This window comes from Protomyctophum bolini (assembly GCF_963924005.1).
Source record: "Protomyctophum bolini genome assembly, chromosome: 10".
NCBI lineage: Eukaryota > Metazoa > Chordata > Actinopteri > Myctophiformes > Myctophidae > Protomyctophum > Protomyctophum bolini.
In genome coordinates this window covers 45814639-45827335 of record NC_137871.1, presented here as the reverse complement: position 1 = coordinate 45827335, position 12697 = coordinate 45814639, and the positions used below count along the sequence as shown (strand labels likewise).

The following is a 12697-nucleotide window of genomic DNA, read 5'->3' as shown; positions in this document are numbered from 1 at the left end:
AGTAACCATGGCGACCTGATGTGACCCTCGCTCACTCTATCTCTGCTCACACAGAAACACTGAGGAGCCATGCCACGCCAACCTGAACCCAACGCAGAGGGGTTCAGTGGACGTGGTCTGGAAGGTGTGCAGGTGGGTCAGAGTGTCCTCTGAGGACACGTCATAGAAGGACAGAGTCCCAGCGGGACGGTCTACATACACTGCTGCTCTGTAGACCCCGTCCTCCCTGACCTCACGGTCAGCATCCACTGCTGCTCTGCAGACCCCGACCTCCCTGACCTCACGGTCAGCATCCACTGCTGCTCTGATGGAGCGTCTAGAGGGACCGACAGGGAGGACAGTCTGCTCCTCATTGTGTCTGACAGAGTAACGGCCACCAACACACTGCAGACTCCATGATATGCCATTCCCTTCAAGCCTACAGTCAGCACCATCTCCTTTCCTGCTGATTGCTCTGTCAGTCCCTGCTATAAGAACCCCTCCACTGCACTCTACCTCAGAGTAGCAGCGTTCGCTCACACTCTCTGCAGTCAGGACCTGAGGATAGACATCAAACCTCTCTGGGTGATCAGGATACTGATGACGTCGTCCCCGTGTGACCATCCTGTTGTCCTCAGACAGAGTGAGGTCACAGTGTGCTGTGTTTGTGTCCAGTGAGAGACGCTGGGAATCTGATGAGAAAACACACAGTAACCATTAAGTACATCATTCACTGACACACACACACACACACACACACACACACACACACACACACACACACACACACACACACACACACACACACACACACACACACACACACACACACACACACACACACACACACACACACACACACACACACACACACACACACACACACACACACACACACACACACACCTCAACCTTTTCCATGTCAAGGACCCCCAATAATATATGTATTTCGCCACCGACCCCCATCTGAAAATATGTTGTTCCAGGGACCAACATATTTGGTCTACAAGCTATGAGCTTGTAGATCTGCTATTTTTCAATAGCTAAAGTATAACATAATGCTTGAAACACCAGAATGGGTTAAAGTGGGATATTTGGTATATAGTCTTTTTCATTGGCCTGAACTATTGTCTATATTCATACATTCATGAATCCATTCACTGACCGGCTGTCACTATTGGGCTTTCTTTTTCATCAACATCCTACGGCAGGCAAAATGCTCTAACATGTCAAACTTTCCTCATGCTTTAAGTAGCATGTGACATGTCAAACTTTCCTCATGCTTTAAGTAGCGTGTGACATGTCAAACTAAGGGGTTTTCATCATTCTGAATACATTCCAGGCATTAGTTTTGCACAAAAAACACTCCTTGGGCTAAAAACGGCCATAGACGTCATGACAAATGTGATGAGGTCAGCACATTTTGGGCAAGTGGCTATGGCTGTTTAACATGTCACATGCTACTTCATGGCTCCACCCCCCCCCCCCCCCCCCATCTGAAAATATGTTGTTCCAGTGACACCCCCCCCCCCCCCCCACCCCCTCCCAGAAGCAAAGATTTGAGTTTAAATGTTCACGGTTTTTCAAAAATAGCAGATCTACAAGCTCATTGCGCGGCACTCGGTGCCGCGCTATGAGCTTGTAGTTCTGCTATTTTTCAATATAGCTAAAGTATAACATAATGCTTTAAAACACCAAAAGGGGTTCCCTCCCAGAATGGGTTAAAACATAATGGAAGGTTGACATCTTTTCCTGCCATAGGATGTTAAGGGTCACAAGAAACCCCTATAAAAAAGCCCAATACTTTCAGCCGGTCATTAGTGGATGCATTAATGTATGTACTGTATATAGACAATATTTTAGGCCAATAAAAAAAGACTGTATTCCCATCCGTCAACCTCGACTGCCGGACTACTAGATAAGGAGGTTAAATGGGAGGCTATTGTGCAAAGTCAAAGTGACCAAAACAAGCGAGTTAATTCAGCATTCTTTTATTGAGCGGTCAGGCCGGTATGGTAGGCCTCAGGCCTAGCAATGTAGGCCTCAGGCCTACCATATCTGGCCCACGTTCAAATATGTGAGTGAGAACACGTGAGTGAGTGTTTCTGTCATTCCGATCTCCAACATATTTCTATTGACTGGCTTTATCTCTCAGCCAAGGCTGTAGTTGTCTGCAACGTGTCACTAAGGAGTATGAAATCCTTGTTTGACCAACACGCACACACCTGAAGATGCACTGTGTGCGCGCCAGACTGCGTGCTTGACAAACTACAATGTGAAAGCAAACCCAGCCAACAATGTTACAACTACAGCCCTGAAGTCTACCAATATATACAGTAGGTGTTAAAAAAACTCTGTATAAGATGTCAATAGTGAGAGATACTCACGTCCTTGAATGAGATGAGGATTGAACCGATCTTCTCCACCATGTTTCACTCTGTAGGAAGTAGAACAACAATGCATCAATGTCTGACTGTCTAACACAACGTCTCCACTAGCTGACACTACAGTGTTTCACTCTGTAGGAAGTAGAACAACAATGCATCAATGTCTGACTGTCTAACACAACGTCTCCACTAGCTGACACTACAGTGTTTCACTCTGTAGGAAGTAGAACAACAATGCATCAATGTCTGACTGTCTAACACAACGTCTCCACTAGCTGCCACTACAGTGTCTCACTCTGTAGGAAGTAGAACAACAATGCATCAATGTCTGACTGTCTAACACAACGTCTCCACTAGCTGACACTACAGTGTTTCACTCTGTAGGAAGTAGAACAACAATGCATCAATGTCTGACTGTCTAACACAACGTCTCCACTAGCTGACACTACAGTGTTTCACTCTGTAGGAAGTAGAACAACAATGCATCAATGTCTGACTGTCTAACACAACGTCTCCACTAGCTGACACTACAGTGTTTCACTCTGTAGGAAGTAGAACAACAATGCATCAATCATCACATGTCTGAAACTAGTAAAATAGTGGTGATGCCCCACAAACATTACCCACACATAGTAAAGGGTTCTGCTGTAAACCGGGCCCCACAACAGGGTCTACTCACTTGAGATTCTCCAGCCAAGCAGAGAGCAGCATCTTCATTCCTGACTCATTCACCATGTTGAGACTCAGGTCCAATTCTCTCAGATGGAGGGAGGGATTAGAAGTTAGAGCTGAGGCCAGAACTTCACAGCATCTCTCTGTCAAGAAGCAGTTCTCCAGTCTAAATGAAGAATACAACCAGATGAGAGAGAGAGAGAGAGAGAGAGAGAGAGAGAGAGAGAGAGAGAGAGAGAGAGAGAGAGAGAGAGAGAGAGAGAATGTGATTCACATTGCATGTGAATGTTTTCTCCGCACATACGTGTAGTTAACACCATTAGGCACCGTTAGCCTCGCTACGTTTATAAACGTAGATAGCAGCGAAAAAGTTAATATAAATATTCAAAACTAGGGGATGACACTCTGACAACATAACACATTGAACCACTCCGAGGTGTTTAGGTTTTAAAGGCGCAGTGAAATGAAAAATACGTTTTCACACTTTTAGACCATATCCGTGGTCATCATATGGGCATACCTAACAATGGATGCCAAAAAAATGGGAGAATTCTCATTTGTGTGTTTTTATATCAAAGGTCCATAAAAACGATTGTATTATTTATTTATTAAAACGAAAACGTGCTGCGTGATGACGTGTAGAGATACACATCGATAAAAGCCAATAAAAATGAAGCTCACATGTTTAATTCCCCATGTCTGCGCATCCATGCAACACAGCTGCTTCTGATTACAGATTACTCCGTTTTTATTTCCATTCAAGATAACATTCAGACAGTGTATTACTCGGTTTCAACTTAATCATCACGCTAAAATATGTATCTGAAAACATTATAGGGTAGAAATAAGCCACATAACAGTAAACTGGTTGTGCTGGGCGACCGTCTGATTTATAAACAAACACCACGCTGTTGCGCATAGCATTAGCCACCGTCCCTAGCTACCGTCCCATCGCCTGAAGGGATGCGACACTCTGATTGGTTCAGAAACTTCAGACCAGTGTTTCATGTGGAAACACCATTTTCATGTTGTTCACCATTTCCGTTTCACTGCGCCTTTAAATGTGGTATCTCAGCATAAAGACTACATACATTAGTTACTGTATCTTATCAATATTATGGTCAGTGTGAGTTACCATGATATTAACCTCATCCACACTCTTCAAATACTACCACCATCATAACTACATTATAATCACTTACTATAACTTTACTTAACCAAATACAAATACAAATGTTAAATGAATCTGACCTGAGAGTCTCCAGACAACAGTTTGGGCTCTTCAGTGCAGCACAGATGAGATCCAGTCCAGAATCCTTCAAGACGTTTCCACTCAGGTCCAGTTCTCTCAAATGGGACGGATTGGAGCTGAGAGCTGAAGCCACAACTTCACAGCCTCTCATTGACACGGAGCAGTTCTTCAGTCTAAATGAAGAATACAACCAGATGGAGAGAGAGAGAGAGAGAGAGAGAGAGACAGAGAGAGAGACAGAGAAGGGGGAGCTTAAAACCAATAAAATACATATTCCTGGATAGAGAAGCTACTTGCAACCAGCAGAAGAAGACTTTTCATAAAACTGCAATTTGAATTGGCTCATAAAAGCATCATTTTTTCCAGATAAAGATAGATATTCGTCCAAAGTTCACGTTGGTCAACAGTAGAACAATACATTTTCAATATTCAATAAATTCAGTCGAAATTTAGGAAAAGGGGGGCCTGGAGGAAAATAGGGGAGGGTGATGCCTTTCTAATTCTAGACAGAGGGAGGGTGAGCTAATTGTATTTCGATTCCAAGGGAGGGTGATCCAATTCTGATAATAAAATAGTCTGGGTTTTTATACAGCTTTTTTAAATTCAGTTGATCTTCGTCTAATAAAACCCTCTGTTGCTTTGACTTGTAGTTGGTACTTCCCAACGCTGGCCATGCGAGGCTACAGTTTATCATTGTTCCTCCTATGTGTCAATCATTGTGATTGGCCTATCCACACACACACACACACACACACACACACACACACACACACACACACACACACACACACACACACACACACACACACACACACACACACACACACACACACACACACACACACACACACACACACACACACACACACACACACACACACACACACACACACACGTCTTTCTCTCTCTGCTCTGCCGATGTGAACAGAAATAAAAGCCTGTCTACTGAAGGATAGTCTGTCTCAGTCCCTCATATCTCTGGACACTTTCTTCATACTGAGCAAGCACAGAAACGCTATTGGCCCATTTTGGACTGAGGTTGATAAAAAAAGGCTTCTGAATCCTAACATCTTTCTGTTTCTATGTCAGAGGTGCTCAACCTTTTTCATGTCAAGGACCCCCAGAATTCTCTCTATTGGGCCAAGGACCCCCATCTGAAAATATGTAGTTCCAGGGACCCCCCAGAAGCAAATATTTTAGTTAAAAATGTTCGCTCTGAAATATATATTCAATGATTTGCGCCACATTTTAACGATTTAAAAAAAAATAGCAGACCTACAAGCTTGTAGTGCGCCACTCAGTGGCGCGCTATGAGCTTGTAGATCTGCTATTATTCAATAGCTAAAGTATAACATAATGCTTAGTTAAAGAACCAAAAGGGGTTCCCGCCCAAAATGGGTTAAAACACCAAAAGGGGTTCCTGACCTAAGTAAGCTAAGCTACTACGTAAAAAGACTACATACATTAGTCACTGTATCTTATCAATATTATGGTCAGTGTGAGTTATCATGATATTAACCTCATCGACACTCTTCAAATACTACCACCATCATAACTACATTATAATCACTTACAATAACAGAATTTATCCACATCAAAACACATTAACGTTAAATGAATCTGACCTGAGAGTCTCCAGACAACAGTTTGGGCTCTTCAGTGCAGCACAGATGAGATCCAGTCCAGAATCCTTCAAGCCGTTTCCACTCAGGTCCAGTTCTCTCAGACAACAGTTTGGGCTCTTCAGTGCAGCACAGATGAGATCCAGTCCAGAATCCTTCAAGCCGTTTCCACTCAGGTCCAGTTCTCTCAAATGGGACGGATTGGAGCTGAGAGCTGAAGCCACAACTTCAACGTGTTCCTCTCCGAGGTCACAGTCAGCAAGTCTGTAATTACAGATTAAATGTAAAATCAGAGATGATCAAAGCAGAACAGACCATGTTCACCGTCAAGGAGGTTCCCTGTGGTGCTGACTGAAATGTGTGTGTGTGTGTGACTGTGTGTGTGTGTGTGTGTGTGTGTGTGTGTGTGTGTGTGTTTGGATACTTTTCTAGCTAAGCAAATAGCCGCAGTGAGTAACACATATTTAATTTAAATGTGCTCATTACTTTCCACTGTTGTCATTTGATTGTAATACAAACATTAAATAATTAAAACGATCCCAACTCGCTGCTGTTGTTCCACTCTATGGCAGTGAAGTGAAGAAATGTTCTGTCAACAGATGAACAGTCTGTACGACCGCATGCCATGGCAAAATCACCCTGATATCACTAAATATACTAAACACTAATCACACTTGAATTGGATTGCAATACTAATATATATATTAATATGAAGTGAGGGTCTCTCTCTCTCTCTCTAACCTGGCTGTTTTGCAGTTCTTCACAGCTGGGACCAGTCTCAGTCGCCCCTCCTTTGATGTGTTGTATTTCTGCAGGTCCAACTCCTCCAGACCCTCCTCTGACATCTGCAGCATGGAGGCCAGAGCTGAACACTGGGGCACAGTGAGTTCCTTCCCTGAGCTGCTCTCTGACTCCAGGTACTGTTGGATCCCCCGACTGACTGACGGGTCGTTCATCTCCATCAGACAGTGGAAGATGTTGATACATCTGTCAGGAGAGGCATCATCATCATTCATCTCCTTCAGGTTGTCGATGACTCTCTGGATCTCCTCTGGACTGTTCTCTGTCTGACCCAGCAGAGCTCCTAACAGACTCTGGTTGGACTGCAGTGAGAGACCATGAAGGAAGCGGACAAAGAGGTCCAGTTGTCCACTTTCACTCTGCAGGGTTTTCTTTATAGCAGCCTCCAGGAAGTCAGACAGGGAACTGTCACTGTCGAAAGGGCTGTCTCCCAGGAATGTCTTCAGGACCTCAATGTTCTTGTTTCTCTTTGTGAACATTTGCCTCTTGTTCTTCTGAGTGAAACAGTGGGACAGGTAGACTGCAGCCAGAAACTCCTGGATGCTCAGATGAACGAAGCAGTAGACCGTTTTGTGGAAGAACAAACCGTCTTCTTTGAAGAACTTTGTGCAAAAGCCCAAGTTCTTCAAGTCCACGTTCACATCAAGACCACACGCCTTCAGGTCCATTTCATAGAAAATGATGTTGCCTTTGACCAGTTGGTGAAACGCCAGCTTGCCCAGCTTCAGAAGAACTTTCCCTGCATCCTTTATGAGCTTCACTCTGTCTGCCTCGCCTTGTGCAGGATTCTCCCGCTGTATCTCACCCATCAGGAAGTGGCAGAACAGCTCAACCAGGGTTTTGGGCAGCCTGAATGTCGCCCCCATGTTCTTCACAACGGTAGCAAGGATCCAACAGAAGACTGGGATTTCACACATGGTGAGGAGGATCTTTGATTCTTTGATCTGTGAGAGGATTGATCTGGCCTGGTTCTCATCACTGAACGTCTTCTCGAAGAACTCCTTCTTCTGGTCATCGCTGATGAACCCTCGTACTTCGGTCATCCTGTTTACAAACTCCTTAGGGATCTGATTGGCTGCTACAGGTCGCGAGGTTATCCAGATTCGAGCAGAGGGGAGGAGCTCTCCCTTGATGAGGTTTACAAGGAGATCTTCCACTGGGTAAGAGTCGTTGACATTCATGAGGCCAATTTTTGTGCTGAAATCAAACTTGAAATTATTTTCATCATAACCATCCAGAACAAACATGACTTTGAAGCGGCTGTTGCTGTAGTCTCCTGACTTCTGCACTTCAGTGAAGATAAGATTAAGAACGTCTTTCTCGATAAATCTGGTTTCCTTGATGCAGCTGTGAATTAGCTGTGCCAAAGTAAACTTCTGTCCCTTGAGCATATTTAACTGGTGGAACTTGAGCGGGAACACGAGGTGTAGGTCTTGGGGGAAACGTTTCTTGGCCCAGTCGAACATAAATTTGTGTACGAGGATCGTTTTCCCAATCCCTGCACAGCCAACGGTCAGCACTGTTCTTATGATTCGTCCAGAAAGGTCTTTGAACATCTGACCCAGTTGGATTTCCTCTCTTGCCTTCTTCATCTCCATCTGTCTGGCCTCATGATGGCTGTGGATGTCTGTTCTTTCGATGTCTACATTGTAGAGCGGAGCGAAGACCTTTTCAAACACGACCTCAGACTGTGTGCCCAAATCTACACTCAGATATGTGCTGTTCATGTTGCGTTGAAGCTGCTCTTCATAGTCAGTGATGTGACGATATCCTGGTGTTCTCCTCAACAGACCTGTAGAGAACAAAGCAATTCTATGTTACTTACACACACGTGCACACACACACACAGACACGCATGTGTCAGACACACACACAAACACACACACGCACACACACACACACACACACACACACACACACACACCTTACCTCTCAGTTTGGCAGCTCTGTTTCGTCTTTCCTTCTCTCGTCTTCTGTCTCGTCTTTCCTTCTCTCCTTCTGTCAAAGCTGAGATGAGAGACAGTGATTGGTCAGTGAGTTGTGAGACAGTGATTGGTCAGTGAGTTGTGAGACAGTGATTGGTCAGTGAGATGTGAGACAGTGATTGGTCAGTGAGATGTGAGACAGTGATTGGACAGTGAGATGTGAGACAGTGATTGGTCAGTGAGATGTGAGACAGTGATTGGTCAGTGAGGAGACACTGACTATAGGATCATTCTCGTCTTCACATAATGACACAGAGATGGATGGATTTATATCAATATAGATTGTAAATAAATCTAGTTAAAAATAAATGAAAGACTCACGAGGTTGCTTGTTCCAGATTAAAGCTGCCAGTGCTACTGCGTACATGAAGAGAGTAACAATAATCCCACGTCTTAATCCTCTGGCTGTTGGTCCTGAAAGACAGAAATATAAAACATAAATAGAAAAGAAAATCTCTGAAAGAAATGTAATTCCCCTGCGAATGCTTCCTAGTAAAACAGGAAGTGAACAGATCCACTTCCGGGTTGCACCATCTAGCTCCACCCCCCTCATAGAGTTGTGGGAGGAGTTTCAAGTCAATCCGACAAACCGGAAGTAGGAATTATAGTTTTATGAAAGTGGAAGTCCGTACGGCCAGCCACCAGGTTTGGGACCTTTAGCATGCTGCAAACTGGAGTTATGGCTGTTTGAAGCCCAGCCAATAGGAGTCAATAATGATGGTCCCCCCCCCCCCCCCCCCCTAGCAACCCCTCAAGGACCCGGACCGCACTTTGATAACCACTGGCATGGCTGGCAAATGGGAGGAGAGATGGACAGAACCCCTGGGCAATGGGATTACATACATCCAGGCTATGGGATATAAAGTAAAGGCCAAAAATCTGAACTATAACCCTTGCACACACACACACACACACACACACACACACACACACACACAAAACTATTTGTACCTCTGTAAAGCGGGTTGTCTACAGCCTCGCTCTGCTCCACACTGAAGCGGTTCGTTATCGCACAGGATATTCTTTTAACTTTTCTCCCTTCCTCGTCGTTGCTGATCGTCACCGTCCGGGAGTCGGGTCCGATCCATTCCTCATCGCTGTAGATCCTGGTCTCGTTGGGTTTGGGTGGAGTCCATTTCTCTCCGTGGAACCTCCACCGATAGACGACCTCGCCCGACTCTGACTTGACGTCTCCCAATACGTTGCAGTGCAGCGTGCAGCTGCTGGAGTTGGAGTCACATGGTGTCACGATGGATAGCTCTGGATGTGGGACTCTCTCTGTTGAGGAGACAGAATGAGTCACATGGTGTCACGATGGATAGCTCTGGATGTGGGACTCTCTCTGTTGAGGAGACAGAATGAGTCACATGGTGTCACGATGGATAGCTCTGGATGCGGGACTCTCTCTGTTGAGGAGACAGAATGAGTCACATGGTGTCACGATGGATAGCTCTGGATGTGGGACTCTCTCTGTTGAGGAGACAGAATGAGTCACATGGTGTCACGATGGATAGCTCTGGATGTGGGACTCTCTCTGTTGAGGAGACAGAATGAGTCACATGGTGTCACGATGGATAGCTCTGGATGTGGGACTCTCTCTGTTGAGGAGACAGAATGAGTCACATGGTGTCACGATGGATAGCTCTGGATGTGGGACTCTCTCTGTTGAGGAGACAGAATGAGTCACATGGTGTCACGATGGATAGCTCTGGACGTGGGACTCTCTCTGTTGAGGAGACAGAATGAGTCACATGGTGTCACGATGGATAGCTCTGGATGTGGGACTCTCTCTGTTGAGGAGACAGAATGAGTCACATGGTGTCACGATGGATAGCTCTGGATGTGGGACTCTCTCTGTTGAGGAGACAGAATGAGTCACATGGTGCCACGATGGATAGCTCTGGATGTGGGACTCTCTCTGTTGAGGAGACAGAATGAAGACATGAAGAATCAACCCATTCTGGGCCCTTTTGGTGTTTTAAACATTATGTTATAATTTAGCAATTGAAACATAGCAGATCTACGAGCTTGTAGATCTGCTATTTTAGAAAAATCGAAGAACGACCGACATAGAAACATAGCTTTTTCAGAAAACTGTCAGGATGTAGAAGACATCTTTAGAATCTGATCTCAGGTCAGAATGGGTTAATGCACCACACATCTATTATGAACACATGCACATTGCACACGCGCACATGCACACGCGCACGCACACATGTGCACACGCGCATACACAAGCCGGGGCAACTGACTGAAGACGAGATGTTAACATGCCTCCTGCTGACCCTGAACTGACCTCATGCTTCCTTCTATGCATGAGGAGTCCAAGCCCCTTCTTTTCACCCGACAGGAGAGGGAGTTTCCCCAGTTGGAAACGCAGCGCGTGGAAGGAACGCAAACACGTTATTCCTTTCCCCTCCATCAGGCGCCCCGGCTGGTCCAGAGGGAGGCGGTATGAGCCGGATTTCAATGACATCTTTCGTCAATCGCCGCCCCTTTACTTCGTAGTAGCGGGTAGCGTTTTTAGGGGGTTTCTTTCCAAAGTGTATGGCCACTAGTTGCTTATTTGGGCTTGTTTCTAAAGTGTAGTTGTTTATTTGGGCTTGTTTCTAAAGTGTAGTTGTTTATTTGGTCTGGTTTCTAAAGTGTAGTTGTTTATTTGGGCTTGTTTCTAAAGTGTAGTTGTTTATTTAGGTCTTGTTTCTAAAGTGTAGTTGTTTATTTGGGCTTGTTTTTAAAGTGTAGTTTTTTATTTGGTCTTGTTTCTAAAGTGTAGTTGTTTATTTGGGCTTGTTTCTAAAGTGTAGTTGTTTATTTGGGCTTGTTTCTAAAGTGTAGTTGTTTATTTGGGCTTGTTTCTCAATTAAGCAATATTACACGAGAGGGTATGGGAGGAACGAGACGAAGTCGAGTTCCGCAAGCATCACTGAAGTGGCAATAATCACACCCTCAAGTGTAATATTGCAATTATACAACAGTTACCCTTAAAATCTCATATCACGACATAGAATTTGTTTTATAACGATAACGATATACTCATATATAGCATATTCTTTTACTAAACCGATTTTTGTTCAGGCCGAGTACTTTACGGTACTGAGTAAGACTGTCCCATGCAGACACAGAAGTAGGCCTACAGGAAAAAACAAATACCTCATGTCACTCACTGCCACACAGTTGTTTCAGGTTCATTTTAAGCTCTGTATATGGAATCTAAATGTTCTGTTGTTGTAGTTGTAGTGTCTTCAGTTTGTTAAAGTCGTTGGGAAGCGACCGCGACATCAACTAATCCATGGGCACTGTGACGTAAAATACGCTTGTTTTGCGACACGACGATATAAACGAGAACGAGAACATTTCTCACGATAGACATTTTCTATCGTCTATAGTATACGATATATATCGTCATATCGCCCCGCCCCAACTGAATCTGGAGGAGTAATCTATACGATATATATCGTCATATCGCCCCGCCCCAACTGAATCTGGAGGAGTAATCTATACGATATATGTCGTCATATCGCCCCGCCCCAACTGAATCTGGAGGAGTAATCTCCAAAAATGTGTTTTTCCAGGTGGAGACAATGACGAGTCATACTTACTCATCTCTTTAAGCACGTAGACCTTGTGGTGAGGTCTGTGGTTGATCGCCACAGAATACAGCCCCATGTCTTCTACGGTCATGTTGTCGATGACCAGCCGTCCAGTGTGTCTGTCCAGTGTTGTGCGGTCTTTAAACGGCCCGTACAAATCCACACCAAAACCCAGTTCCCAGTCTGCTGCTAGGTTGGCTGTTAAATGACCACAAAACAAAGGTTATTGATACCTGCCTACAGTTTCTATCTGGTCATCCTAGCTTAGTAAAACATATAAAGTAAAACACTCAATGGCTCCGAGACATGGACACTGTCAAAGAAACTAGAGAAACGGTTGGATGGCACTTAGACCCGCCTTCTAATGAGAGCGCACAATCTGTCTTGGAAGAGAAGAGCCACCCAT

The 12697-nt window shown here is 44.7% G+C and overlaps 1 protein-coding gene across 1 annotated transcript; it reads right to left on the bottom strand.

Moving 5' to 3' along the window:
• Positions 1–16: 16 nt before the first annotated feature.
• Positions 17–12382, bottom strand: LOC308322337 (uncharacterized protein; the record flags this gene model as incomplete). The annotated part of the gene is made up of 11 exons (XM_080773538.1): positions 17–231; positions 280–671; positions 2367–2416; positions 3046–3204; positions 4290–4463; positions 5916–6176; positions 6654–8505; positions 8643–8720; positions 9020–9112; positions 9650–9976; positions 12301–12382. The coding sequence occupies 11 exons, from the start codon at positions 12380–12382 to the stop codon at positions 37–39; spliced, it is 3663 nt and encodes a 1220-aa protein (XP_080629664.1). The 3' UTR covers positions 17–36.
• Positions 12383–12697: the final 315 nt, after the last annotated feature.